Source organism: Meriones unguiculatus, chromosome 1 (assembly GCF_030254825.1).
Source record: "Meriones unguiculatus strain TT.TT164.6M chromosome 1, Bangor_MerUng_6.1, whole genome shotgun sequence".
In the NCBI taxonomy this organism is placed as follows: Eukaryota; Metazoa; Chordata; class Mammalia; order Rodentia; family Muridae; genus Meriones; species Meriones unguiculatus.
Genome location: NC_083349.1, coordinates 57,203,870 through 57,231,688, shown reverse-complemented (window position 1 = coordinate 57,231,688; position 27,819 = coordinate 57,203,870). Strand labels below are relative to the sequence as shown.

At 51.3% G+C, this 27,819-nt stretch overlaps 1 protein-coding gene across 2 annotated transcripts; it reads left to right on the top strand.

Moving 5' to 3' along the window:
* The first annotated feature begins 5,601 nt into the window (after positions 1–5,601).
* Loxl4 (lysyl oxidase like 4) lies at positions 5,602–27,024 on the top strand. Of its 2 annotated transcripts, none has more exons than XM_021640445.2 (15): positions 5,602–5,716; positions 9,768–10,064; positions 10,517–10,695; positions 11,507–11,712; positions 13,452–13,490; positions 13,652–13,871; positions 14,561–14,744; positions 14,894–15,048; positions 15,615–15,782; positions 16,559–16,721; positions 18,912–19,155; positions 20,217–20,332; positions 20,920–21,056; positions 21,367–21,478; positions 23,700–27,024. In XM_021640445.2, exons 2-15 carry the CDS (start codon positions 9,785–9,787, stop codon positions 23,768–23,770), a joined length of 2,274 nt encoding a protein of 757 aa, XP_021496120.1. In that variant the 5' UTR covers positions 5,602–5,716; positions 9,768–9,784; the 3' UTR covers positions 23,771–27,024. The 2 variants fall into 2 exon arrangements, with proteins under 2 accessions (XP_021496120.1, XP_021496119.1); XM_021640444.2 differs by having other exon boundaries at positions 14,558–14,744.
* The last annotated feature ends 795 nt before the right edge of the window (positions 27,025–27,819 follow it).

The following is a 27,819-nucleotide window of genomic DNA, read 5'->3' as shown; positions in this document are numbered from 1 at the left end:
AAATACCCACCAGCATATCTCCTATCTGTCCCCTGCTGGTTTACAAAAATAAATAAAAATAAAAATAAAAATAAAAATTCAGAATTGGTTAGTCCAAACTTCAAACAATTGCTAGGCATCGTGGCGCACACCCTTACTCCCAGCACTCGGGAGCTGGAGGCAGATGGATCTCTGTGAGTTCAAGACCAGCCTAGTCTGCAGAGTGAGTCCCAGAACAGCCAGGACTACACAGAGAAACCCTGTCTCAAATATAAAATTTAAAACTTAAAGCAACCTTACATTCTCACTGGAAAGATAAAAATCCAGTTCTTCACAAAGATAATATAATTTGCTCTCAAAGGTCTAGGAATGACAAACCACAATTCAGGAGAAAATAAAGCCACAAATATCTATGCTGAGGGTAGATGTGGTATTCCTTGGTAATAGCTCTCTTCCTAAACTCTTATTTCTCTCAGAATTCCAGCCAACTCCAGAGTGATTCACAAATGGTTGACCCAGGGCTAAGAGTGAGCACCACAGTGTTTCTTATACCTCTGTCCTCAATCAATTATTTTCCCCAGAGTGGATGTGATGGGTTAAATCCCTAAATGACAAGACACATCAGACAGCCACTGGAGTTCCCAGGCTAGCCCACTAAGGCCTGGTAACCTCACCTGCCAAGAGAGAATGGAAGAAGAAGCACAATTACTGTTCTTGTTGCTATGAGAGACCCAGGAAAACATCGCGGCATAAGAAATGTCTTTTAATTTAACGTGTCTATACCGTGTGAGGAAAAAGGGCCTCAATTACTGGTGGGTAAAAAGAGCAATGCAGACATGGTGAACTCATGCAGGGACCTTGGGGGCTTCTAGGCTCTGGCATTGTCTTTGTTCAGTCTCATTTCCCCAGAACGCATGGCTTTAATTTACTTGAACAGAAACATGCTCGGGCATTGCGCTGAGCCCATGTTTAGCTGCTGAGACAGGAATCAAAGGGTTGCAAATGGCCCTGGATCAGGGGACAGGGGTGGGGGATGTCTCTGAAGGAGCTGGAGAGGTCTCGGAGAGAAGTTTAAGGAGGATCCGTGGCTAAGAGGATGGAGATGGGGCAGAGTGGTCTAGAGGGGAGGGAGAGGATGACAGAGATCAGTGAAGGTGATGGTGAAGGGAGGATGAGGAGGAGTCAAAGATGAGAAGAGGAGGGAGGAGCTTTGAAGGGAGAGCGTGTTTCTTGCCACAGGGGCAGGACAGGGGGTCTGGGGACAAGATGATCTTTAGGTTGTTGGAAGCAAGTAAAAACGAAAGTCTAAATTTGTGGGAAGTCAGGGCATTCCTCTGGGAACGCTGGATGTAGAGGCAGTCATGCAGGTGGGGCACGTGAACCTTGCCTTTATCCATTCAGTGCTTAGAATAATGCTCACGGTCCCTCCAACCCAACCCCAGGGCCAAGGTCTGAATGTAACTCCAGTCAGCGCTTAGAAAGATCCAGGTTCCTAAAATCTGAGTGCACACTTCCACGCCTCCTCAGAAAGCTGTGCTACACACACACTCACACACACACACCACACCACACACACATACCCCTGCTGAGGATGTCAATTCCCACCTGGCTCTGGAGCTGGAGGCTCATATCTCTCAGTACAGGATGCTCCTGTCTCTATTGCCTGGGTTCCTGGTGTTCTCCTTCTCTCTTCACTCTCCAGCCTTCTATTCAGTCTCTTCACCTTAAACCCAGGTCACATGTCTTCACTGTCCTCCCTCGGGGAGTCCTCTCCCCCTCTATAGCCCCAAAGCTGAAGCTGAATGATTTGGCCCCCGAGGTGGGCACAGGGCATGGCACAAGAGAGCTGTGTGCTGAGATCTTACAAGGCTTAGGGAGCCGTGACAGATGAAGGCCCCCTGAAGTGGGGACTGGGTACATGGGAACCCCAGGAAAAGGAAGAGGTTCCATAATTACATGTTCCCCTTAGAACTCTAAGGACTGGAAAGTTCTGAACTCCAACCTGGTAGGTTTTCCTAAAGGTATGCGTGTGCACATCAGGGGTGGAAGACAGATTGTGTTTTATTTAGCAGTAAATTTGACTAATTTATAACTTATAGACACTTGGGCATATGCACGGAGTGAGGCCCCTCTGATTCTTAGCCTGGGGTCCCTGGGTTGTTGGGTAAGCATCTCCAAACCTTACTTAGTAATAGAGAGTTCTCAGGAGGGGGTGTCGAAGCAATCATTTTCTGCCTTGCACATGATTCCTCTTTTTCTTGCAGCCAGCTTATCCTTTCTCTCTCCCCAGGACTTATCTCCTGGGCTATCCATCCTTCCTGCTGTTTTTGTTTGTTTGTTTGTTTTTCCTTCACAGTAGCAACCCAACTTCCTCTGAAGTCTCCCAGCTCCCAGAGCCATGCCTGCTAACCGTCTCTCACAGAGGGAAAAGCCCGTCTTGCTTCTCCCTCATCCATTATCCAAATCCACCTTCCTCACAGCTGCGTATGACCTTGACACCATGAGATCTTTGAGGACAGAGACTGTGTCTGTGTTCAGGTCTGTGATTTTTTTCCCTAATGTCTTTTCCTTTGGGAACATTCATGTGAGAAATGCCAACGGAGGAACCAGTAGCACAGCTAGAGTCAAGCCAGGGTAGGAAGAGCAGGGAAAACGATGGTCCAGGAGCTCTGAGCAGAGGTGGCGGGAAGAGCAACCATGGAACCCTATCCAGTAGGATATGTGGGCTATTGAAGAGAGGCAGAGGCAAGGCTTCACAGCACTTCAGGAAGGTCAGCCTGTGTGAAGTACGATGACGTCAGGGACAGCAAGGGGGAGGGAAAGCTGCTTCCAGGCTGTTGCCATAGCACACTGGTGAGGCGCTTGATGTCAGTGGAGCAGGGGTACCAAGGAGGGTCCTGGGAAGCAAATGAAGATTAGAAAAGTGCTGCAGGAAGTGCCTTGGCTGGGCAAGATGGCTTCTGGGAGCCACACAGCAATGCCAGCGCTGGAATTGAAGTTCCCAGGTATGTGCAATGCACCACAGCTTCCAAAGCACTGAAAGGCTTTTTCCTTTCTTCTGATCACCTCATGTATTAGTTACTTTCTCTTTGCTGTGACAAAGGGTACTTAAGGAAGGGTTTTACCCACAGTTTGAGGATACAGACCATGGCAGGAAAAGCGAAGCAGTGGAAGCACAAAGTAGATGCTCATGTCACATCCACAGTCAAGAAGAGATAATGCTGATGAGTAGCTTACTTTCTCCTTCTGATTCTGCCGATGACCCTAGTCCCCAGGACAGTGACACCCACAGCTATTATAGGTCTTCCCTCAACTAACCCAATCTAAAACTCCTTTACAGACACGCCCAGGCTAGCTAGTCTCGGTGAGCCTAGCTCCTGTCAAGTTGACAGTCAACACTAACCATCATATCCCACCTTCCTAACCTAGGCAGGCATTCATGGCATCCTTCAAGGCAGGAGGCCCATCTCGGATGACATCCAGTTTTCTGTCTCTCTGCTCACCCTCTCAGCCCTGTGCTTCTGCTTCAGTTCTGCGGGAGATGCCCTCTGCAGATGACAACTCTGTGGCTTTGACCATGTCGTACAACCCCCGTTTGCCCTGTTTTATTATCTGTTATTAAAATTGTAAATGTATGGTGCACAGTTCTTGAGAGGACTGAATGAGATGGAACCCAAACAGAACAACTGTTCCCCAACCTCCCTCCCATCACAGCAATCCTGGTTGGTTGTGTGTATCTGTTTCCTCTGCTTCCCTGCAAACTTACTGAGGGGAGGGCAGGACCACAGGTGGATTGTCTCTGTCTTCCTGGGACCAGTCTGGGGACCTGTGACTCCTCCCCCCAAGACCCATGTATTCCGTCCATGAGTAATTGCTGAGTTCCTGCTGTGTGCTAGGACTTGTAATAGAATCTGGGTTAGGATAAACAAGGTCAAAGCTGCAGGAGGCAAGGCACTGACTTGCCCATGAAGAGGGTAGTAGAGGGTCACAGACCCTGGGCTGAGGTCCTGTGAGTCCAGTCAGGCAGGAAGGAGGAAGCCGAAGACCCAGTGAAATCCCAGCATTCCAGTGCAATCACAGGGGTTGGAGATGAACTGATTTCTCCTTTTTGACCCTCACAAAATAGAACTTATGAATGAGTGTATGGTTCCTGAGGAAAATCCAACTACACTTAAGCTTAGGCCCATACCCTCACTTCTCACAGAAGACCCTCACCCACTGCCCATCATGCCTCTGCTGAGTCTCGCAAGGTGAGGACTTCCGGACACCATCAATTCATTCATTGGGCTCCAAGATATTTTTAGCTCTGGGCAGTCAGGCCTGGTGGGTGACTGGCAGCAGGCGGAGCCCTCCGTGTTGCTCCTGGCTCAGCATTAGAGGTAACTGGGCAGAGGGTGGAGGCCGGCGCATACCTGGTATCCTGGTCCACAGCTGCCTCATTGTCCCCGGGGGAGGAGCCAGGTTTCCGTCTCTGCCACTGACCTGGGGCTGGGAGCATTCTTTCCTGTTGATTCATCCCAGAGAATGTTTTGGGCCCAGGTCGGGTGGGGCAGGGCCACTGGGGGGACATCTTAGACATGGGCAGCCAGGGGTGGGCCCGGGTCTCTGGCGACAGGGTCAGGGTGACCTGGCCATCGCGTGCCATCCTGGTCCTCATTACCTCTGTCTTGAGGTCCTGTTTATTTGCACAGCCCCCCCTCTCCAGACTGGGACAGCCCCCTGCCAGCGTCTGGCACTCTGGCCCCCTTTCTAGCACATAGGAGAAAATCAACAGAGGGTCCTGAATGAAGGAGCCTTTTCAACACCTGGCAAAATGAGGCAATGGGGGAGACAAGACTACTAGCTGCTCTGGGGCTAGATGGGGAGCTGGAAACTTCTGCCTGTTTCACAAGTGGGGTTCTGAAGGAGCTGAGGACCGAGCCTGGAGCCTGGGTGCAAACTCAGCTGGGAACTCCCCACCGCAGGCCTTCCTTCATTTGTTATATCCCACAGCCTCTCACTCCTCGCTATCCTCCATTGCTCCCTCATCCCCATCCCCTTAAACCTGACAAATGCCAGGGACATCCTGGCTGAGCACGGAAGTCTTAAGTTCTCCCCTTCGCGGTTTATGGGAAGCTCTGGGGAGAAAATCCTGTCTCCTGGGGCCGAACTTCACAATGAGCAGAGCACAGCTTTGCTCTCAGGCTGCATTCAGTTACCCCTGGGGACCAGGTCACAAAGAGGCTGCCCCGTTACTCCTGTAGCAGCACCCTCCACTGAACCGGGGCCCTCACTCCGAAAGGGCGCCTGCATTGTCCTGCATAAGCGCCCACGGGACCCAGACCTAAGGCTGCGGGCCGCTCGGTTCCACGAGGTTAATGGGACGCAGCCCTGACCGCCCGTTAGACAGAGGAGGAAACCGCGCCTGCAGCCGGCTCGCAGACCGGATCCTCGCCACTCGACGCTGTCCCCACCGCGCTTCTCCCGGGACTCCGTCAGACCCTCTGCCCGCGCTCCCCGGAGCTCCCAGGACTTCCCAGCCTGGCCCTGTCCCGAGCTGCGCGCCTGGCTGACGGCCGGCCGGGCGGGGCGCCAGTGCACACAGGCGCGCCCGGGGCGGGGCCTGCTGCCTCCCCCGGGAAGGCCCCGACTGGGGGCGGGAGGCTGGTGGATAAAAAGCCCCCAGGGCGCCCCGAGAGGCCCGTTAGCGCTGCTCGGCGGCGGCGCCCGGCCCAGCCCCAACCTCTGGATCCAGCCGGTGAGCTCCTGCCTGACGCGATCTCCGGCCTGCCTCTTGCTGTCTGTCTTTACTTCGGTCTCTAACGGGCGGGCAGGCCTCTGAGGATTCCTTGGGGCTTGGAGGGATGGGGGACCCCATGGGCAAGTCAGCCTAGCCTCCGGTGGGTCACAACCTGCTTCCCCACTGGACAAGTGCCCATGTTGAGGGAGCTGGTTCAAGGCTCCACGGGGTGGTGCGCCCTGGCCCAAGGGAGTCTGCGTGTTAGGTTTGTGAACACGCTGTGTAACCATTTCTCACCCTGCAAGAACGCTGGGGTCAGAGTAAAATAGGGCCAGATGTCTCTCCTGTACTAAGCGCTAGGGCAGAGCTGCGCTCCCCCAACTGCCACCCCAGAGCTGACTGCTGGAGATGAGGTGAAAGAGGGAATGCAGGCAGAGGGCTTTAACACTCACCCCACCCCCCATCCCCAGCGCTATGCAGGTGGGGGCCTATTGGCAGGCTCTGCTCTACCCACAGCAATGATGCCATAAGGGTGCAGGGCCTACACCAGGGCCCAGAGAGCTCCAGAGACAGGATAGGAGCGACCCACAGTTGGGGTCCCAGGACAGCTCTCCCATGCTCTTTTGGGCAATCACCCTCTCCAGCCCTCCCTACTGGCCAGGCCAGGCCAGATGCCTGTGTCCCCTGGCAGCACCTGGCCCAGGTGCTCATCCTGGAGCTGCCAGGGTCCTGGATCTGCCACTTGGCAGCACTTGGGCTGGTCCCTTCCTATACCTCACATTTGAGCCTGAGTCATAACCAGCAAGAAGGTGGAATTCCAGTCAGCCTTCCTCTCCACCCCCTCCTCCACCCCCCAGCCAACATCAGTCACTCTTGCGGTTTTGAGAGCCCAGCCTGTAGCCAGGTGGCCTGTCTGAATTCTGGCCAGCCAAGCTTACACCTTCTCTCTGCCTGCCCTTTTCCATCTGTGAAATGGAGATGCCTATTCAGACGTGTTTCTAAACTCATTCCTATTCTCTCCCCACCCCCCACCCCCACCGCTTCCCTGCTTCCCTTGAGGAAAGAACGTACTGCTTCCTTCTCTGAGGCCTAATTCTCAGCCCAGCCATCCTCTTGTACTCAGTTCTGTGGGAATGAATGGGATACTGGGAAGCCTTACTGGCGGGAGTAACATTTAAGCTGGGTGTTGAAGTGTGCGTAGGAGTTTAACAGTCTGCCTAGGAAGAGCAATAGGAGCAAAAACTTGGGCACTGGGAGATGAAGGCTCTGTCTCGGGAACAGTGAGATGAAGAGTTTGGTGTGAGTGAAAGCTGTGGGATGGTGGAGGGGATGGGAAGCATGGATGGGACCTCTCGCAGGATCTGCCTCCTGGTAGCATGAAAGGAAGGGCACTGCCCTGGCTTAGAGACCAGGACTTCATGGCCCACTCCTGTCTCCAGGCAAGGAGCCTGCAGGCCTGTGGCTTCTGAGGAGACCTCCTTCATTCTGGGGGACTTTAGCCATAACTTACAAAGTAAAACAGCCTAGAGCATCAGAGACCCCCCCAATAGCATGTTATACTCCAGGACCACTTCCCATTTTACATGTGTGCAAACCAGGGTACCAAGAGGAAACCCAGATTTTTGACATGATCACTGCCTCCTAGCAGGAGCAGTGCAGGGTCACCTCTCAGCCTAGACCCAGGGACTCCATGCTATGAGCCAGTTCTTCCCATCTCTTGTCACTTGGCGAGGAGACGCTCTCTCTGGGGTAACTCTGGTGTGGCTCAAGCCCTGGTGATCCCCTCCTCAGGAGAACACAGAGGAGAGAAAGGGGACATGAGAGGCAGCAGAGAACATTCTGGTGACAACCAGCTAGGAGCCTCCAGGGTCCCCAAGTGTGGAGTGACAGGTCAGTGTTGTCATCTGGAAGAAAGTGCAACCAGGCCAGTGTGCGGGGATGGGGGGAGTCTGGCCTCATAATGTAGGTGGAAGGGACAGGGGTGAGTCCAGGGACCCACAGTTTAAGAATGGAGATTGGCAGTTCTACCAAGCTGCTGTAGTGGTATTGATGGGTCACTGCTGCCAGCTCTTCTTAGGGACTGGCACGTGTCCACGCAGTGAACAGTCTTATTGGTTTGGTGGGTACAGATGTTGTTATCACCCCTATTTTATAGAGGGGGAGATACAGAGGTGCAAAGTTGTCTCCTATGCTAGTGAGGAGGAGTTTGAACCCAGGCAGTCTGACTCCCATGTCTAGACTCAAGCCTCATGTGATGGCACCTCCCATGCAGGCAACCACAGATGGTTTAAAGTGCCACTTTTACATTGGGCACCATTCTGGGTACTGGAAATACAACAGGAAGTCCTCATTCCTATGGAGCCTCATTCCCCAACGCCATCTGGTATATTTCTATTCTCTTCCACCCAGCCTTGCACTGATCAAGGCCATGGGGTTTGGGGCAATGCTGGGTCCTGGAGAAATAGGAGTGACTCTCACCTGGATGCCAACCGTGGGGACAGGAGTGGCAGGGTCTCAGACCTTCTCTGCTCTGGCTGATGAGCTGTGTGCTCCCCCCATGACAGGGGTGCCAGGTAGCTAAGGCTGACCTTCAACTTTTGATCTTCCTGCCTCTGCCTCCTGAGTGCTGGGATTACATGCAGACGCTCTCTTTCCTGGCTGACCTGTTATGCCTTTAAAAGCTTTCTCAGTTCCCCTTCCCTGTGTGTGGTGAGGGTAAGGAGAAATGTTTAATGCTCCACTTCTGTGCCTCAACCCTTGTTCTTAACAGAAAATCCCTAGGAAGTCAGCTGTACTGACACTTCCTGTAATCCCGGGAGTTGGGAAGTAGGAGGGTCCCAAGCTCAAGGCCAGCTCTAGCTCTATAGCAAGATTCTGTTTTCTTGTTTTGTTTTGTTATCACTCAGAAGACACAAGTATTGGCAGGGTATCAATCTTCTCCACCCTCTCCTATGCTGACCTCCAGAGCCAGCGTGGAGGAGAATCTGCAGTGGTGGCCTCAGGGACTCAAAAGGGACTCATCCCTTTGACTATGGCTGTTGAAGTGAGGGGTCCATCTTGGCTCTCCCTCTCGTGTATGTGTCTCCACCAGAACCCCCAGGGCTTCTCACTGTGATGAGATGAAGGGGAAATACTCCTCTAGGTGCACAGGGCTCTCGATCATCCACAACTACCTGCCCCTCCCCCTTCAAATATCAAGCAGAGATGGGAGATGGGTGCCTACTCTTCCTGCCCTTTCTGTCTCCCCTGCTTTAACCACCCTGTCCTCTCCAGCTGGAATCTGCCCTTTCCAGCCTGAGAGAACTCCTCTTCATCCAACAAGACCCAAGTCAGGTGGTCCCTTCTCTATTGTTTATGTTTCTTTCTTTGTTTGGTTAGCTGGTTTTTGGGGACAGGGTCTCACGTGGCCCAGACTGGTCTTGAACTCACCATGTAACAGGCTGACCTTGAACACTTGATCCTCCTGCCTCTCTCTCCCAAGTACTGGGAGCTGCCATGCTTAATTTGCACACCTCTTCTTTAAAGGCCTCCTCCCCCAACTCTAAATCTGTGTGAGGTGAAGGTGAGGAGAGTACTTACTGTCTTCACTACCATGCCCCTACGCCCGGCTTAAGAAGTGGATCAAAGCAAAGCCCCTCCCCAAAATTACTGTAACCGATGTGTGAGCCATACTGCTGCATGGGCCGGGCTGTGGCTGCATCGACAACCACCCAAGCTGGAGGAGACAGCAGGTGCTTTTTGGTTCATCCTCCTCACCTCGGAATTAAGGAACCGGGGCCTGAAATGTGAGAGATTTGGCCAGGCCACACGGCAGTGGTAGAAGAGCCCTGGATAGTCCTTCCCGTCAGCATTCACGTACCTCCTCTTGTGTACTGGGGAGTAGCGGGTTACCCTTTACTTGGTGTGCTGGGAACATCAGAGGGCAGGCAGGGTGCTAGGGGTAGGCAGATATTTCTGACCTGAGGGTACCCCTGGCGGATCCAGGGACTGCATTTGGTGAGTAGGCCTCTCCTCTTCCTGCCTACTCTCCTTGGGTGGAGGTGGTGACCACTGCTCTTTTCTTCCCCAGGTGTCCCTGAAGCCACCATGATGCAGCCCCCACTGGCTGCCTTCTCTCTGTTCCTGCTTCTGTTGCTGGGCCAAGCCCCTTCCAGCAGGCCACAGCCAGCAGGCACCAAGAAGCTGAGGCTGGTGGGGCCGGCAAACAGGCCAGGGGAAGGGCGCCTGGAGGTGCTGCACCAGGGCCAGTGGGGCACCGTGTGTGATGATGACTTCGCTCTCCAGGAGGCTACGGTGGCCTGCCGACAGCTGGGCTTTGAGTCAGCCTTGACCTGGGCACACAGTGCCAAGTATGGTCAAGGGGAGGGTGAGTGGCAATGACAGACTGCCCCACAGGATGCAAAGAGATGGGGGCCAGCTTCTTCCTCTCAGGACTGGGATCCCTGAGGAGGCACTTCCTGAGTATAGCTGCAGATGACCTCTGCTCTGCCTTCCCTTTGCTCAAGGAATGAGGTCACCAGTGCCACCATCACTAAGTCTAACTTCTCTGAGCGTAGTGATTTGCATGTAGTGGATGCTCAGGACAGAAGGGTAGACCGATGGACTAGGGATCAGTCACTAGATCTCCCTGCCATTTTCCAGAAACAGTTTCTGTGGACCTGACACCAAGAGGAAGCAGTGGGCGGAGGTTTGGACACTAAGCCCCAGAGAACCAACTCCCTTCCTCTCCCTTGCTCCCCAGTGCTTGAGAGTGTAGGGTGCCACCGGAGAGAAGACTGTCATCTCCCCATCCTTGAGCTCCTCTTCCTTCCCCCTCAGGCCCCATCTGGCTGGACAATGTGCGTTGTTTGGGCACTGAGAGCTCGCTGGACCAGTGTGGCTCTAACGGCTGGGGTGTCAGTGACTGCAGACACTCAGAAGATGTTGGGGTGGTATGCCACCCACAGCGCCAGCGCGGATACCACTCTGAGAAGGTCTCCAATGCCCTGGGGCCCCAGGTGAGGCAGCTTTCCAGGTCTGGTCCTGAGCAGAGGTTTGGACAGGCCAAAAGCCTCCTGCGGAGTGAGCCTGGGGGAAGGAAAGGGATGAAGAGCGCTTGGGCTGAGCAGTAATCCTGATCCCAACTTAATGCAGAGCCACGCAGGGGACCAGAGGCTAGGCCTGGTGGGAACCTCAGAAGCTGTTCCCCATGAGGGAGGCGGACGTGGGGCAAGGGGGCTGCGTCACCCACAAGGCTTGGCCACAATTGCTGCCTCTTCCTAAGCACAAACAACCCCAAGCTAAAAACAGCTCAAGCCAAACAACAGCAATGGGCAGGGCAGGGAGCTGGCTCCCACCCTCTGCTTACCAGGCAGCCTCTGCCTGAGGACAGCTGGCCCTGGCACACTGGATCTCCAATGGGCCACCATGGGGGGGGGGGTGGAGGGAGCTCCACACTGGTTTAAGTCACTCATGGCTAGAGGTAGTGGGTCCTGTGGACCCAACAAGACAAGGGTTAGCCTCAAGCAATATTCTTGCCCATTTCAGCTCTTTTCAGGGTGGCACAAAGAAGACCCCTCCATGCCCAGCAAACGCCAAGGCCTCCTGCCCCGATCCCAGTTTGATAGATTCCAGGAGGAAAAGAGTCTGTAAACAAACCAAGACCTTGGCTTCCACTTTCCCCTATAGCCATCAGCAAAAGCCTCCTGCGCTCTGGGCCTGACAATGAGGGGCAGGAGCCTGGCTTTCTCAGGGAAATCTGCAGTGGCCCACAGGAGGCCCCGGACACCAGGGACACGGCCTATGGTAAGGTGACTCTATGCCTTGCAGGGCCGGCGGCTGGAAGAGGTGCGGCTCAAACCCATCCTCGCCAGTGCCAAAAGGCACAGCCCGGTGGCTGAGGGGGCCGTGGAGGTGCGGTACGAGGGCCACTGGAGGCAGGTGTGTGACCAGGGCTGGACCATGAACAACAGCCGGGTCGTGTGCGGGATGCTGGGCTTTCCCAGCCAGGTACCTGTCAACAGCCACTACTACAGGTAGGAGGGGCAGGGCTGCCAGGCTGGACATGTGTGTGGTGTGTAGTGTGGTGTGTAGTGTGGTGTGTGTGGGTAAACCCTGAAGGGTTCCGTGAGATTCTGGAGGGACACGTTGCTGAGGGTGGGGGTCTGTGGCAGGGCAGCCCACACATGTTGGCCTGGAAGAAAACAGCCCAACTGAGGCCATCTCTTGGACTTGCTAGGAGTGAGAAAGGAACTATAGGGTCTGGAGAATCATCTAGAAGTGGTCAGAAGGTAAACGTCATGTTTGCCAGCCCAACAGAAAGAACTGACAGAGGTGCAGTGACAGCACAGTTGGGCAGAAACTTCGTGTCCCTGATTAAAGGATCTAACTGAAGAAAGAGCCTTACAGTGTGGCCCACAAGTGTAGACAACATGCATCTTTGTCTTGGCTCCACCAGGAACTAGCTGGGGGCCTTTGTTGGGGTGCATGGTCCCCAACCATCCTCTGCTGGGACCCTGCTCTCCAGGGAACTCCTGCTCTGTCTACAGCCAGATTATAACTGGGTTGCATACAAGCAAGGCCTGGTGTGGGAAGTTTGGGTAAAGGAGACATAAAAATACTCTTGTCAGAAACGTGGCCAAACTGTCACAGAAGATTAAGATTACATCAGCTCCCTAAATAACTGCCACAAGCCCAGTCCCACCAGCTGTGTCAGTGACACCCTCAAGTATTCAAGGCAGAGGTCTCTCCCTGGGGGCCTCTAAGTCATCTGGCCTGCCCCACCCATGTTGGGTTGCCACACTTCTAGGCAGCTGCCAGTCCCTTGTTCTGGCTTAGAGGACCTTGAATAAAGAGCATGGTGAACTAGAACCCCTGCACAGATGTAGCCCATGGCAGCTCAGTGTCCAAGTGGGTTCCATAGTAATGGGAAGAGGGACTGTCTCTGACATGAACTGATTGGCCTGCTCTTTGATCACTTCCCCCTGAGGGGGGAGCAGCCCTACCAGGCCACAGAAGATGACACTGCAGCCACTCCTGATGAGACTTGATAGACTAAGATCAGAAGGAAGGAGAGGGGGACCTTCCCTATCAGTGGACTTGGGGAGGGGCATGCGTGAAGAAGGAGGAGAGAGGGTGGGATTGGGAGGGGAGGAGGGAAGGGGCCACGGGGGGATACAAAGTGAATAAAGTGTAATTAATTAAAATTAAAATAAAAAAATGGAAAGAAAGATTAAAAAAAAAAAAGAGCATGGTGAGCAGTGATGTGGCTCTATCCATGGGGATGGAGGGACATGGCTCCCTGGCTCCTCGCTACCTAGTGATGGCGAATCAGCCTCGCTGACTTGTTCACCTCACACTTCAGCAGAGTGGCCCTGATTACAGCCTGGGTTAGGAGTTCCCCCACACCCCCAACCTTCCAACAAGGCTCTCAACTTCCACTGTTCTGGGACCTTTCCCAGATATCTTCTCTCAGGGACTCCCTAAAGGATCCCTTCATTTGGACTGGGGGTGTGGGCAAGAATGTGAGTCACTTATTCCATGGAAGCCGCAGCACAGTGGAGTCTTAAGAATGAGCCAAGGCACCTTGCTTGCCTTCCCCGTGCAGTGGAGGAGTGGTCATCATTCTATGTGGGGTGGCCATCCTTGCTGCACACCTCAGTACTGAAGTAAGATCTGGGAAACCATCTCTAAGCTGTTTAATCTGCTACAAACTTCAGAACTGAGGAGCCACGGTACCTGCACCCCTCTACCCTACCTGTTTTCTTTACCACAGAAAAGTCTGGAATCTGAAGATGAAGGATCCCAAGTCTAGGTAAGGAGCAGTATGTTAGAGGGCAGCCAGGGGTATGGCATGGAGTGCTCCTCCCTCCTCCCCTGATCCCTCTTCCTCTTTTATTTTCCTCCCTCTATCTCCCCTGAGCTCCCTCATCCCCAACTCAAGCCCTCCTCTACCCATATTTTTTTGTTTTCCAGGCTGAACAGCCTGACAAAAAAGAATTCCTTCTGGATTCACCGGGTTGAATGTCTGGGGACAGAGCCCCACTTGGCCAAGTGCCAGGTACAGGTGGCTCCAGGAAGGGGCAAGCTTCGGCCAGCCTGTCCAGGTGGCATGCATGCTGTGGTCAGCTGTGTTCCAGGGCCCCGCTTTCATCCCCAGAAGCCAAAGCCCAGGCACAAGGAATCCCGTGCAGAGGTAAGCCCCCAGGGTGACCAACCTGAAGGTGTGGGTCCCTCTCAGAAGTACCCTGCCCAATGGGTAGAGGAGAGAAGAACCATATGAGGGGAGAAGGGAGCTGGGTCACAGAATGAAAAACCTTGAGATTTTTTTTAAAAGGAGGTCATTTATCATCCTCCCTATAGACGGAAAGTTCACATCACTTGCTGTGGATAGAAGGTAACCGTGAAAACAGTAATTAAATTGTAGTTGCAGCCCATTGAGGGTGAAGGGTATTGAACCTGAGCCCAGCCTTTTGTTTAAAAAGTAGGTGATTGCAGCCAGTCCTGAAGAGACCTGATAAGCTAAGGTCAGATGGAAGGAGAGGAGGACCTCCCCTATCAGTGGACTTAGAGAGGAGCATGGGAGGAGATGAGGGAGGGAGGGAGGGTGGGATTGGGAAGGAATGAGGGAGGGAGCTACAGCTGGGATACAAAGCAAATAAACTGTAATTAATATAAAAAATAAAAATTAAAAAAAAGTAGGTGAGAGAGTGCTAGTGAGCCGCCCCACCGCTCCCCACATGCCACTGAAGAAGCAGAGGTCTACGAAGGAGTAGCTGAGGGAAGTCATAGGCAGGACTGGAAACTGGGTCTTGGCTCTGGCCCATCAAGCTTGCAGCCCACCCTGAGGTCCACCCCTGAGGTCTGCTTTCTCCTCCTCAGCAGGAGCTGAAGGTGCGCCTGCGGTCTGGGGCTCAGGTTGGCGAGGGCCGTGTGGAAGTGCTCATGAACCGCCAGTGGGGCACAGTGTGTGACCACGGGTGGAACCTCATCGCAGCCAGCGTTGTGTGTCGTCAGCTTGGCTTTGGCTCTGCCCGGGAGGCCCTTTTTGGGGCCCAGCTGGGCCAAGGTGAGCCAAGGAGGTCTGGGGTGTGTAAAAGGGCCCAGATGTGCACTGGCTCTCTCGGCAGCCCTGAAGAGGGAATTCACTTCTCAGGGAGGGGAAGGCGCGGGTGTGGTTTACAGAGGAGGAGCTTCACAAGGTACTCTCCCCTGCAGGGCTGGGGCCCATCCACCTGAGTGAGGTGCGCTGCAGGGGCTACGAGAGGACCCTCGGAGACTGCCTTGCCCTGGAAGGGTCCCAGAATGGTTGTCAACATGTGAATGATGCTGCGGTGAGGTGCAACATCCCTGACATGGGCTTCCAGAACCAGGTGAGTTTAAGTCTGAGTATGTCCTTAGGCAGGGGGGTCTGGGGCTGGCCTTAAGAGCTCTCTTTCTCTGTCACCTGGTCCCACATGTAGTCCCACAAGATGGCAGAAGGACTTGGGGTCATACTGGTCCACACACTGGTCCACACTCCCAGGTCTTGAGAAGAGCTGAAAGGGAGGGGGAGAGAAAAAAAAAGTGCATCTAGCCAGGGCCATCACCAAGCAGTGCTGGGGAGTGGCACTGGAGGATGTGGGCAAGGTGTTGGTCCTGGAAAATGGTGTTAACTCTCTAATGGGTTGACGAGGTGGCAGATATGAATGCCCGTAGTAAACTGAGTCATCACTAATGGTGGGAAATGTTAAGTAGGAGGAAGGTAAGGGCCCAGGGCAGAAGCCCCTGGCATGGATTTCTCTTGCACAAAGGGATATCACACACTAGCTGATGCACTAAGCTCACAGTATAGGAGACAGAGGGGGAGTGTCTGGTGTAGGACCACTCTACACTGATCCGGTGGCCCTCCCAGCTAGCAATCCTGGCTTCTCCCCTTACATGCCTCTGACTGTTACAGGTGCGCTTGGCTGGGGGGCGCAACCCCGAAGAGGGAGTGGTGGAGGTGCTGGTGGAGATGAACGGGGTCCCACGCTGGGGGACTGTATGCAGTGACCACTGGGGGCTCACTGAAGCCATGGTAACCTGCCGACAGCTTGGTCTGGGATTTGCCAACTTTGCTATCAAGGTAGGTCCCTGACTGGCTCCTGGGAGGGCAGGACTTTGCCAGAGCTGCTAGCCATTCATTCCTGTAGCAGTTACTCACTGAGTGAAGCTATGGGTTGTCACCAACTGGGTGTGGAAGGTGATGTGCAGACAGAAGCACAGCTGAGGAAAGGCTGTTCAAATGACCTGCTATACACAGTTTCACCTGCAGGAAACATGAACTGAAGTTACCTAGATAAGGAGGAAGAGGAATAAGTAGCCCATAGAAAAGTTTGTGGGCAGTGAAAGTTTGACTCAATTGAGGAAATGTGGAGCCAGGGTTTGCAGGATGCTCTCCAGGGAGAGGGCTGCAAAGGTCAAGGGTAGAGGAAGAGGCAGAGGAAAACCCACTATATGTGAGCACAACAGGCCTGCTGGGCTGTGCAAGGCAGGCTTCTCTCAGAGGCCTTGCTCTGCCTTGGCTGGGATGTGAGGAACATCTGGGAATGGGGACACACTCCCTCATGTAGGTATGAGGGGGTCAGGCTTGTCCTGCTCAAACAGCAGAGCTGCCTCTTAGCCATGGGTGGGGCACAGAGTACTGGGGCAGCAGGGCATTGCCCCAGTTACATAAAGAAACTCAATGCCAGAGGGATCCACATGCATATGGATTGCCCATGAGGCAGGGCTCTCATCTGTAAAGATTTTAAGGCCTGAGCTAGTCTGGTCTGGTGGGGATGTACAATGGAGGCATCAGAATGATGCCTTGCTTTGTGGTACCTCTCTGTTCTGGTGGGATGATGATGGCTATCTTCCTAGGACACCTGGTACTGGCAGGGGACACCAGAGGTCAAAGAAGTGGTGATGAGTGGGGTTCGCTGCTCAGGCACAGAGATGGCCCTTCAGCAGTGTCAGAGGCACGGGCCTGTGCACTGTTCCCACGGGTCAGGACGCTTCTCAGCGGGAGTCGCCTGCATGAACAGTGAGTAACGGCCGGGTGAGTGGCAGGGTCAGGGAGCGGACACAACAGTTCCGCCATTCTCCAGCTGTGTGGCTGAGCCATCTCTCATATCCAGATGCAAAGCCCACCCTACCCACCGCCCTCATGGAGTCATTGTGTGAATGAAAATTGAGAAAACACAAAAGCACAGGAGCTAGAAAAGGGTTTTTCAATTTGGGGACTGTGAACAACAGTTTTAAGAGTGGAACAGAATAGAAGATGTGGCAGTCTATTACATTTAGTGAGGGTAATGGTTTTTCTCAGAGCTGTCTGTGGGCTGAGTTACAACATAAAATGAATTTGTTGTTGTTTATAGCGAATACTTGGAAATAACACTGTAGAGGATTAAAAAAAAATGTGAGGCATACCAAAGCCTAAGGCCAAGCTGTGGGGGTTCCCTTGCAAACTGTGGGGTTTACCCAAAAGGCTTGAGGGCAAGACAATTTTGTGGCAAGAGTTTGCCCCACAGACCCAGATTCTCAGGACAGCAGCATCTGTTTGACATTGACCAACAAGCCCTGAGCCAAGATAATTACATCCAGTCCAAAGGCTGCAGGCTGGCACCAACCCCAGAGGCCACTTGACCTTACCAGCCGCGCTCCAACCCCAAGACATCTTAACCTGTCAGTGAGCCCTCTGTGTAGCACACCCTGGGGAGAGCCCTGGCCCCATCCTTCTCACGCTCCCCTGAAGAGAGACAGGATGTCTGTGGTAGCCTCTGCAACCGGAACTCACAGCATGCTGCTGTGAGGTCTCAGTCCTCCTGGTTGGCAACCTTGGATTTTAGTCACCTCCAGCGCAGCTGTCATATTGAGCACACTTGGGATAACAGCAGGCAGGTGGCTGACTAGCAACCTCTACTCACCCCCCACCCCGTCTCTCTCTTCTCACAGCATTTGTGTTGCCCCCTCACTCTCTCTGCATGCTCTTTCCTTCAGGAGCTCAGGTCTGTCAGTGGCCATATCCTGGCTCTCCCCATCATAAGCCGCAGGAATTTTAAGTGCATGTTTAGTGACATGACAGGCACCATGTAGCATAGCTTGCTCCAAGCCCAGCCAGTGAAATAAGCCAGTGTTCCCATCCACTCTCATCAGCACACAGCCTTACCCCCAGATACCTAAACCCCCAGCACCTGAGAGAAAGGGCCCTTTTCTCTTTTAAGGTTACACAGCAACAGCAACGGAGCGCTCCATACCAGTACTGACACTTGAAGGACAGTGATGGTAGAGGCTTCAGAAGAGAGCGAGGAAAGAGGCTGAGCTGCCTAGTGAGACTTAGGCACACTGGATTTTTTTTTTTAATTCTTTTAAAATTATTCTTGTTGTTGAGTACGTATTTGTGTAACTTTTGGGAATCAGTTCTCTTCTTCCACTTCAATTTCAAGGATTGAACTCAGGTCATTGCGTTTGCATGGCATGCACTTTTTCTGGCTGGGCCACCTTGCCAACCTCAGTTTGGACTTCTACATGCAGGCAGGCACTGGATGCCTGAGAAATGAATGCATGGAGACAGTGTGGAAGTGGTTAGGCTAGAAAGGACCACCTAGAAGGAGCACAGAACCACAGCTCAACAGACACAGTTGAAGGTCAGGCTCCAAGACCAAGCCCTTCAACTTTCCCTTCTGGTCCTCACTCCTGCCCAACGAATACTGAAAGGTTGAGGCCCAGGGAAAGGCAGGGGCTTGGCTGAAACAACCAAATCAGGTGTCAGCGAAGCCTTTGAGAGGTTTTTACCCAGTAAGCTACACAAAGGCCCTTTGAAAGATGAAAAGCATTTTACAAAAGAAATGCAGCTTACATGCATTTCCTGTTTACTGCGGGCCAGACAATGCTCTAAGCACATTACAGATGCTACCTATTAATATTACCAATATGATTCCCACCTTGTAGATGACAAAAACAAGACATGAAACATTGGGCAGTCACAGAGCTGGTGACTGAAACTCAGTCAGAAACAGCCAAGAATGAATGCTGGCTCCAACTAGCAACCTTAACCATGACAAAGGAGCTGCCTCCCAGGTGGAAGCAATGGGCCGCTCCCCTCATTACTTAACTCACATCTCCTGACTCAGTTGTCCTCCCTGTGCTCCTTCAATAGTCAAGTCTGTGCTCATGCTGGAGAGCAGCCCTGCTGCCTTCTTACCCCTGCCTCCCACCTCGCCCCTTGCTACAGATGCTCCAGACCTTGTGATGAATGCCCAGCTGGTACAAGAGACGGCCTACTTGGAGGATCGTCCGCTCAGCATGCTGTACTGTGCCCATGAGGAAAACTGCCTCTCGAAGTCCGCTGACTACATGGACTGGCCCTATGGACACCGACGCTTGCTGCGCTTCTCCTCACAGATCTACAACCTTGGTCGGGCCGACTTCCGTCCCAAGGCCGGACGCCACAGCTGGATTTGGCACCAGTGCCACAGGTGAGTACCTGCCACAGTTGGTTCAAGAGGATTAGGGACAAAAAGTAGAGTCCGGGGACTAAAGTTTGGTTTCTCTTCTCCTTGAGTAAACTGGTCATGGAACTAGAAAAGCCAGTGGCCGTTCTATCACTTGGCTAGCCTTGCCCCCCGGAGACAAGGGGATCCCTATAACATCTACCAGCTCCCCACCCCGTACATCCTCCTTAGATGCACCTGTGTGGACGGCGCCTATGCCAGTCGCACCGGTAATCGGAGAGACATGTGTGCTAGCGGCTGGCCTCTGCTGGCATGGTATTCCGCACTTTCCCCATATTGGACCGAAGGTAGCCCCTGTCTTCAGAAGCAAAGTCTAGTGGGACTGCAGAAATGTGGAGACCCCAAAACAGGGTGCTCATTCTGTGGGAGACATTGGGAAGGACGGGGAACAGACTGGGGCAGAAGGAGACAATGAGCAGCCTTTCTTGTAAGGAACGTGCAGACCAGAAAGAGGAGGCAATGCCTGTGACGGAGACAGGGTAGAAGGGGAAATGTACTATTTTCTTTCAGGACATAGCTGTGTGTAGGGAAAGCCGAGAGGAATGGGCAGTGATTTGAGGACTTGGCCTTGCCTGAGTTAATAAGCACCTTTTCCTGTAGCATGCACAGAGCTGTCATTACCACTGGATTGGAAAATACAGTAACAATTTGGTTCCAGGCTGATGGAGGAGAGTAAACTCTCTCCCTATCTTCTTCACTACTAGGGCACCTCTGGGCCAATAGCCCTGCCCCCTTCTGCCTTGGACCCTGCAGCCAAGGTCCCAGCCTTCGGAAGGCCCCCAGAGGCAGTTTGTACCTCTTCTATCTGAATTAAGATACCAAGGGGACAGCTGTACCTTGTTGCCTGGCAGAGATGCCAGCAAAGAAGTCTGTGACCATGCTCATCTTGGGTTTGGGAGGGAGGACACTGCCCTGTTATTATAGCTTTCCTCGTTGGGTAATGATGGGGCCTCAGCTTTCCCTGCCAACCTCTCCAGAAGACAACTCCTGTTGTTGTGGGGCTGACAGCTCTGCTTCTTCCTCAGGCATTATCACAGCATTGAGGTCTTCACCCATTATGACCTGCTCACGCTCAATGGCTCCAAAGTGGCTGAGGGGCACAAGGCCAGCTTCTGTCTAGAGGATACAAACTGCCCCACAGGTTTGTGGGTTCTTATTCACGATATACTCAGAAAGGATTTCTCAAGTACCTTTGAGGCCAAGCTCTCTTCCTTGCCCATCATCCCCAGGCTCCTGAAGGTTTTAACTTGGCAATAGCACTAAAGGCAATTAAAAAAACTTCAATTTGTGCAAAGGTTCAATTCCCAGCACTTTGTACCACCTTAAAAAGGCTTAACACTTTCATCAGCTCTTTGAGGGCAGGGGATGTGTTTCCTTATCACAGTTTGTTTTTAGTATGGATCCAGGTGAACACCAGATCTCCTGAGGGCTGAGGGACAGAACTAGCACAGAAGGGCTAGAATCCCCAACCATATTTATTTCTTAGGCCAACATCATTTTTTACTAGAGCATCCAAAGTAACAGTCTTTGTCATGAATGCTGTTTGCACAAGACTTCTGTACTTGGGCAAATTTTAACTATAGACCCAAAACCCATGGACTGGGCAGAACTGCACTGAACTGGTACAGCCAGTTTGAGGATTAACGGATGAAGCCTGTGAAAGACCACAAAGTGCTTGATCACATGTGCCTTCTTGGTGCCATGGTGACTATGTACTCTGCTTTACAGGAGTTCAGCGGCAATATGCGTGTGCCAACTTTGGGGAACAGGGAGTGGCTGTAGGCTGCTGGGACACCTACCGGCATGACATCGATTGCCAGTGGGTGGATATCACAGATGTGGGTCCAGGGGATTATATCTTCCAGGTAAGGATGATTCTGCAGCACTTACAGAAGCTCTGGGAGTCAGAAGAAGGTGTTTTCCCATGGGATCCAACAGACCTATTCCTTTTAGGAGCTGTGTTGTAGGGGACCCCGAGACTCTGGGTTCATGTCCTGATTCAGTTGGACACTGAGCAATTCCTAGGCTTCATCTCTGCATGTTAAGAGGGACGCTCATGTTCTGGGGGTGACTAAGGATCAGCAAATCAGGGCACTGTGTAGAATACTAGGTAAGGGGTGAAGAACCTTACACTTAGAAACCACGTCACCCACTTTCCTGTCCCCTTCACTGCAGGTGGTTGTGAACCCCACAAACGATGTGGCAGAGTCAGATTTCTCCAACAACATGATGCGCTGCCGCTGCAAGTATGACGGGCAGCGCGTATGGCTGCACAACTGCCATACAGGTAACTTAGCCACGGTGCCACCAGGATCGTCTGGCCGAGGGAGCTGGGAAGCCTTAGAGGAACACCTAGCTGTGACAGGTGGCTGTGGACGGGGTAACACTGGTCAGACCATCAACCTCACCACCCAGCAACTGCACTCCTCTAAGAATGACTGACTGGCTTCCAGTCTCTCAGAATCTTTCCTTGTCCTCTCAAGCCACATTAAGATTTTCTTTCCCTGCATGGATGTGGGGGTGCACAACTTTAATCCCAGCACTTTGGGAGGCAGAGGCAGGCAGATCTCTGAGTTTGAGGGCAGCCTGGCCTACAAGAGTGAGTTCCAGGACAGCCAGCGCCACACAGAGAAACTTTCTATGTCAAAAGACAAAAACAAACACTTTTCCGGTCCATACTTGCCCCCAATTCCTGTAGTTTTCCTGAACTTCTTTCTCCCCAGGGAAAAGTTCTCCTTGGTGTCTACTTTTATCTTCAGCTACAAACAGGGGCAGAGAGGACTGTAGTTTCAGATGGGCCCAGGAAGGAGGCAACTGCTTTTTGTACAGAATCTCTCCATCTTAGAGTTGAAAAGTGCCTAGACTTGCTAAGGGATACGTATTTGAGGTGTGGAGCAGAGCTGGCCTGTCAATGTGTTTGAAGACAAGTGTATTGATCAGTGTCAGACAGTAGGATCCAGGAACTCAATGCAGCAGACGGTATACAGGCTTATAACAGGTAACTCTAACCTGGTAAATGCCCCAAAGGGTATAAAGTAAATGGGGAGCAAGCAAAAACCTGGAGACGGGACGAGAGATGAGAGGAAGTGGTATTTGAGCAGGGTTTTGAGAGGGAGAGTTACAGAAGGAAAGAGTATTCTATGTCACTGCCTTCTCAGCCTACTCCGACCACTCTCTAACCCAAGACACTGAGGACATCTCAACCGAGCTGTTACTTTTCTAAGATTTATTTTTAATTGTGTGTGCATGAGAAGGTATGTGTACAATTGCAAGTGTCCATGGAGCTCAGAGGCCCTGGATTCCCCTGGAATGGAATTTCAGGCCATTGTAAGGCCCTGCAATCTGGGTACTGGCCACCAAACTCAGGACTTCAGGAACAGTGTACGCTGAGCCAGCCCTCCAGCCTCACATTTTTTTTTAATTAAAAAGTGTTATTGTTTGAAACAAGGTCTTGATAGGCAGTTCAGCTTACCTTGAACTTGGGCAGTCCTCTGCCTCAGCCTCTTGAGCTTCCAGGTCAGTGAAGTGCTCTCTAGGAAGGGATCATGGGAGGCCTGTCTTGTGACAGAAAAGCACTGCCGAGAATCCCAAGGCCCTCCCTGATTCAGCAATGCCAAGTAATTCCTGGTCTCCATCTCTGAAATGGACACTGACACCTACATTGTAGGCTTCTAGGGACCATTTCAGTCAAGAAACTAAGGTGTTTTTGTTTTGTTTTTTTCCTCTGTGGTACTGGGCTCACACAGGCAGAACCTTCCACAGGCTAGGCAGACACCCCATCACTGAGCTATATCACTAGCCTCATTTGTTTTAAAAATAACCCCACCAACAAAAGAGAGAATAAGAGGAGGAACATTTATGTCTCACATCTGGGTAACTGAGTAGACTTTGCTGACATTGAATGAAACAAGAATGTGAGAGGAATTGGGACTGCGCACATGGAGATAACAGAGCCTCCATAATCAGACTGCTAGGGACCCAGTGATGGAGGATAGAAAAACTGCCAGAAGGTAGAGGCCCACTGGAGCCCTGACAAAAATGGTAGGGCTGACCACAATGCACCTGACTTATGCGACAAATCACCTTAGAGGACTAGGAACTGAGTGACACTGAGCCCAGCGATAAGGAATGGAAAATCAGTGTCCACTGCAAGCTTGCTGGGGAAGGGGGTATCTAGAAGCCAGGAGACAGCTAGCACCATGGAGAAGGGTGAAACTGGGTGGAGTTGCAGTCTTGGACAGTCCCTGCCTCTGCACAGCCAGAGCAGATGACTGACCTCTCCTTCCACTCCCAACCTCCTGTTGCTGTTGAGGTACCTGGTGCAAATCAAGGGACAAGGTAGGTAGGGTGGCCAGTTCCCAGGACACAGAAAAAGACCTGTGGGGAGGGAGCAAAAAAGAACCAGCATGGCCCTTTCCACATAACAGACTGTGCTGTGCCCATGACTGCCCTGGTGGGGAGAGGCTGCAGGGCGTGTGCCTACTCAGCTACCTTCTTTTGGCCCACAGGCGATTCCTACAGACCCAATGCAGAGCTCTCCTTGGAGCAGGAACAGCGACTCAGGAACAACCTGATCTGAAGCCATTATTGCACTCCCAGCTCTGCTTACACACCAGATACCTCAGCTTACTGGAGCCATGCCCTTCACAGAGCCCCGACTCACAGGACAAGGGGCTGCTGACAAGGAGCACTAAGAACCTGCTCAGGAAGCCTTCCACTGGCCAGACCATCACCTGGGGAAGGCAGCACTCTAGCATGGCTCTGGGCCTCTCCAGAGTGCTCATGGCCTCAAGGCTCTGGCCAGATAAGCCTTCTCTTACTCAAGGAGACTCAATCTTTCTTAAAACTTGATGCACAGGTCCCAGTTTCTGGAGCTCTAAGTTACTTAGGGATGAACTGTGACCAAGGCCCCAAGTAAGTGGTGCTTTGCAAATGCCCAGAAGGTGCAGATGACAGAGTACAAGGAACACAGCAAGTGAAGTCAGTTCTCTCTGCTATAAAGCTCTGTTCAAAATAAGTGTCAAAGTCACGCCTGGCAGAGAGGTTGGTGAATGCAGCCCTTCATCTTATCCTCACTTAGAACTCACGTCTCTTCCTCTGAAGCCTCCTCTCCTTAGCGTCTTTACCTTCATTCTGTCACACATGGGGGTGTTTCTAATGCCCCTGATCCCTCAGCCCCCCTCCATTTCCTGATGGATCAAAAACCCCAATTACGAGGCTGGGAAGCAAGTTTCACAGAAGTGATTAAGACAGGGCCTTTACTGTGGAGCAGCAAGAGATCAAAAAGACAGCTGAGGTCACATAAACTCAGCCTCTGTCAGGACCTTTGCCAAGGGAGACAACAGGATGTCCCCATATCTGGCAGGCAGTCCAGTCTCTTTTAAGATCACCCACATCGTAGGGTTAGGCTAAAGTTGAGGTTTAACCAAGGCTACTTCATTGTAAACAGACTTTTGTGACTGAGAAGAAATTGTTCAATCAAGCCACTTTGCAGGAACATGAAGACAGGTCTGGTAGAGTTAGGAACAGAAGACTGAGGAAACCAGAAGTAGGAACACTTAATTTAGTCAAGGTCCAAGCCGGGGAAAGGCCACCATCTGCATGTAGGTACCTGTGCTCTGCTCTTGCTCAGGGTCTCCTTGGGCATGTCTGGATCTATTCTCCACTGACAAACACAGATGATCCTTTTAGGTCTTTATAATGCCAATAAAGGTTGCTCAATATGGACTGCTACAAAGACCAGACCAACCAGCTGTGCTTCTGTAGTGTCCAGTGCACTGCCCTCTGCCCTCTTCGCTCCCGAGCTGGATGAGCAGGCACAGAACAGACTTCTGGGGACAGCCCACCCCAGGATGTTTCTCAAGTCAGACACTAACCTACTTTGCAGTTATCCTCTCCAGGCTCAACACTGAAACTAGGGTCAGAAAGGTTGAGAGGTGAACGGGAAAAATGAGAAGGTACAATCCAAAGACAGTAAGCTGTTGTAACAGAGGCTGCAAAACCAAAACTGAAAGGTAGCAGACATTAAGTGATTGACAGTACTCTCCTCCCCACAATACAAGAGCTACCCTGAGAGTCAAAAGGACATGTTTTGGGGTATCTTCTGTGAATACAAAGTGCCTTTTTCTGTCTCTTCCATTCCCTCATCTCTTTCATTTGGTATAGGAAGCCTTTTTTGGTGTAACAGTTTAGGTAAACAAGGGAAGGACTGATTTCTTGTTGGATCCAGCAAACAGTGACAACATTATACTCACACACGAAGCTAATGGTCTGGGAAAGAATGTGCAGCTAGCTGGAGGGTTGGGGTGGGAGTGATGACTAGATTTGGGCAGGGAGGTAACCCTGAGCTTCTTGTTAGATCTAGTTTCCATGAGGCCAGAAAAAGGCCAGGCGGACAGCCATCAGCACTGGTTTTAGCCTCCCTGCCCACATCACACAGTTGGTAGGTGCAGCCGGTTCTAATTCCTGGAAAAAGCTATACAAGGGCTGTGCTGTTAAACTTCTGAGTTGAAAGAGAAAGACACGGAAAGGCTGATAGTTGGCATGACTTATAACTAGATGAAGAATGTTAACAGAATACCAAGCACCAAATTCCAGACAGAACCAAAAACCTCAGAAGACTTTCACCTTGGCACTCAAAGGCCTCAGAGAAACTGAAATGCTAAGAAGCTCTCTCCTCAGAAGCTAACCTAATGCTACAAAGATAGTCACACTTTGAAGAGAAAACTAGAATCGCAGAAATTCTCCATATCCTGAGATTCAGATGTCCACCATATATGTACAGTGCAGTACACAAGATGTCATCCTCAACAGCTAACACTTCCTTCACAGCAGCCAGATGGTTCAAACAACTTATTTCAGAGGTCTGTTCCATGAGACAATGGCAGCCACATGCTCTCTCATTAACTCCTTATAAAAGTTTGGTTTAGAGATAACCAAGGATTTGATCCTACATAAGCTTGAGGCAGTCAGTTTTGGGCAATGGCTGGTATTTTTTTTTTTTTAAACCACTGGCAAATACACAGAAGCCCCAACTACTGGAATAATATAAGCAGATTTTCAGAAGTAAAGAGCAATGCCCCATAACGTTCCAATACTGACTTTAAAAAATTTTATTGTCTGAGACTGATTGGAAGAGTAACCCTGAGGGTTAAAAGTAGCTAATCAGCAGGTGTGAGACAGGCTGCTAGAACATTACTGTTAGAATGAAAAAAAAAAAGTTTTGGGAATGGTGAGACTTACTAAAAACTGAGTAATAAACATTGGGCTGTGCATGATCATTAACAATGCCTTTTAAGGAAGGACACCAAACAGTTAACAGGAAGTACTTTCATAGACAAGTGACAAGAACAGTCATTTTTCCTTTTTTTTCCCCCTCCATTCTCAAGGTTACTGCAAGCCTTTAAAAATCCACATACAGCATAGGAACATAGCTCAGAGGTAAATGATATCCAGCACATATGTGGCCATGATCCGATATCTAACTTGGGGTAGAATGTCAAACCATGGCAAGTATGTGCCTTAGAAGTATCTCTTAGTATACAGCCATGCTGGAGATGAAGCAATGGCTCAGCAATTAAGAGCCTGGCTCTTCCAGAGGACCCAGGCACAATTCCCGGTATCTATGTGGTAGCTCATAACCATCTGTAGTTCCAGTCCCAAGAGATCTGACACACTCTTCTGGCCTTCAGTTACCAGGAATTCACAGACATGCATAAAATTAATAATAATATAACATAAAATCAAAACATGTTTATATTTATATATTATTATAGTATATTTATAATAACACAAAATTATTATTATTAATAATAATAAAAGCCAATGCTGGAATCCTTGGTATTTTCTTTTAATGCACCTACTGTTTAAACAGACCTACTGATATTAGAGAGTCTGTTCTGTGAAGACAGAGCACAGGCCTTATAAGTGCAAGCCAAAAACTTAAGTGGAAACAGAAGATCAAAAAAATAACATATGTTCCCAAATATGGAAAGGTGGCATTGTGTGGGGCCACTGGAAAAGCAAACCTGGAATGAGAGAAACAATGCTCAAGAGTTGTGACAGGGCTCCAACACTAGACTAGTAACAGAAACAGGTCAGGACTCAGACCCAAGGCTAGTGTCATTTGAGGGATATTTGAAGAGCCTCATTCTACCATGTTTTAGACAAAGCTAATAATCCATCATTGTCATGGGCATAAAAAGAAGAGGCTTCTGCCCTAGGTGAAAGCACAATGTGACACCAGTTCTTGCTACTTCAGCACCTTAAAGACTAGGACTACCATTTCTTCAGCACCAAACTACTTTCCAAAGTTATCAAGATGGCAGATGCGAGACAGAAAAAGCCTCAGTTGGTGGCTCTGACCTGTCCATGTCCTTTCAGAAACTGTTCACTGCCTAGGTGTTTATTTCAACCTGGCTGCTCATGACTGTACTGGATAGTCTGGTGCTGCTTGCCAAGTGCCTCTGGCACAAGCTAAGATCATACCCAGAACATGCTGTGTGCCAGATGTTTCCTGCAGGGTGTCACATTTGACAGCTATGGAAAAAGGCAAGGGGTTGAAGGGCAGATACACAAAGGGGCCAGGCAAGAGAAGCTGTTACAGAGAAATGCCAGGATGGTCACTTA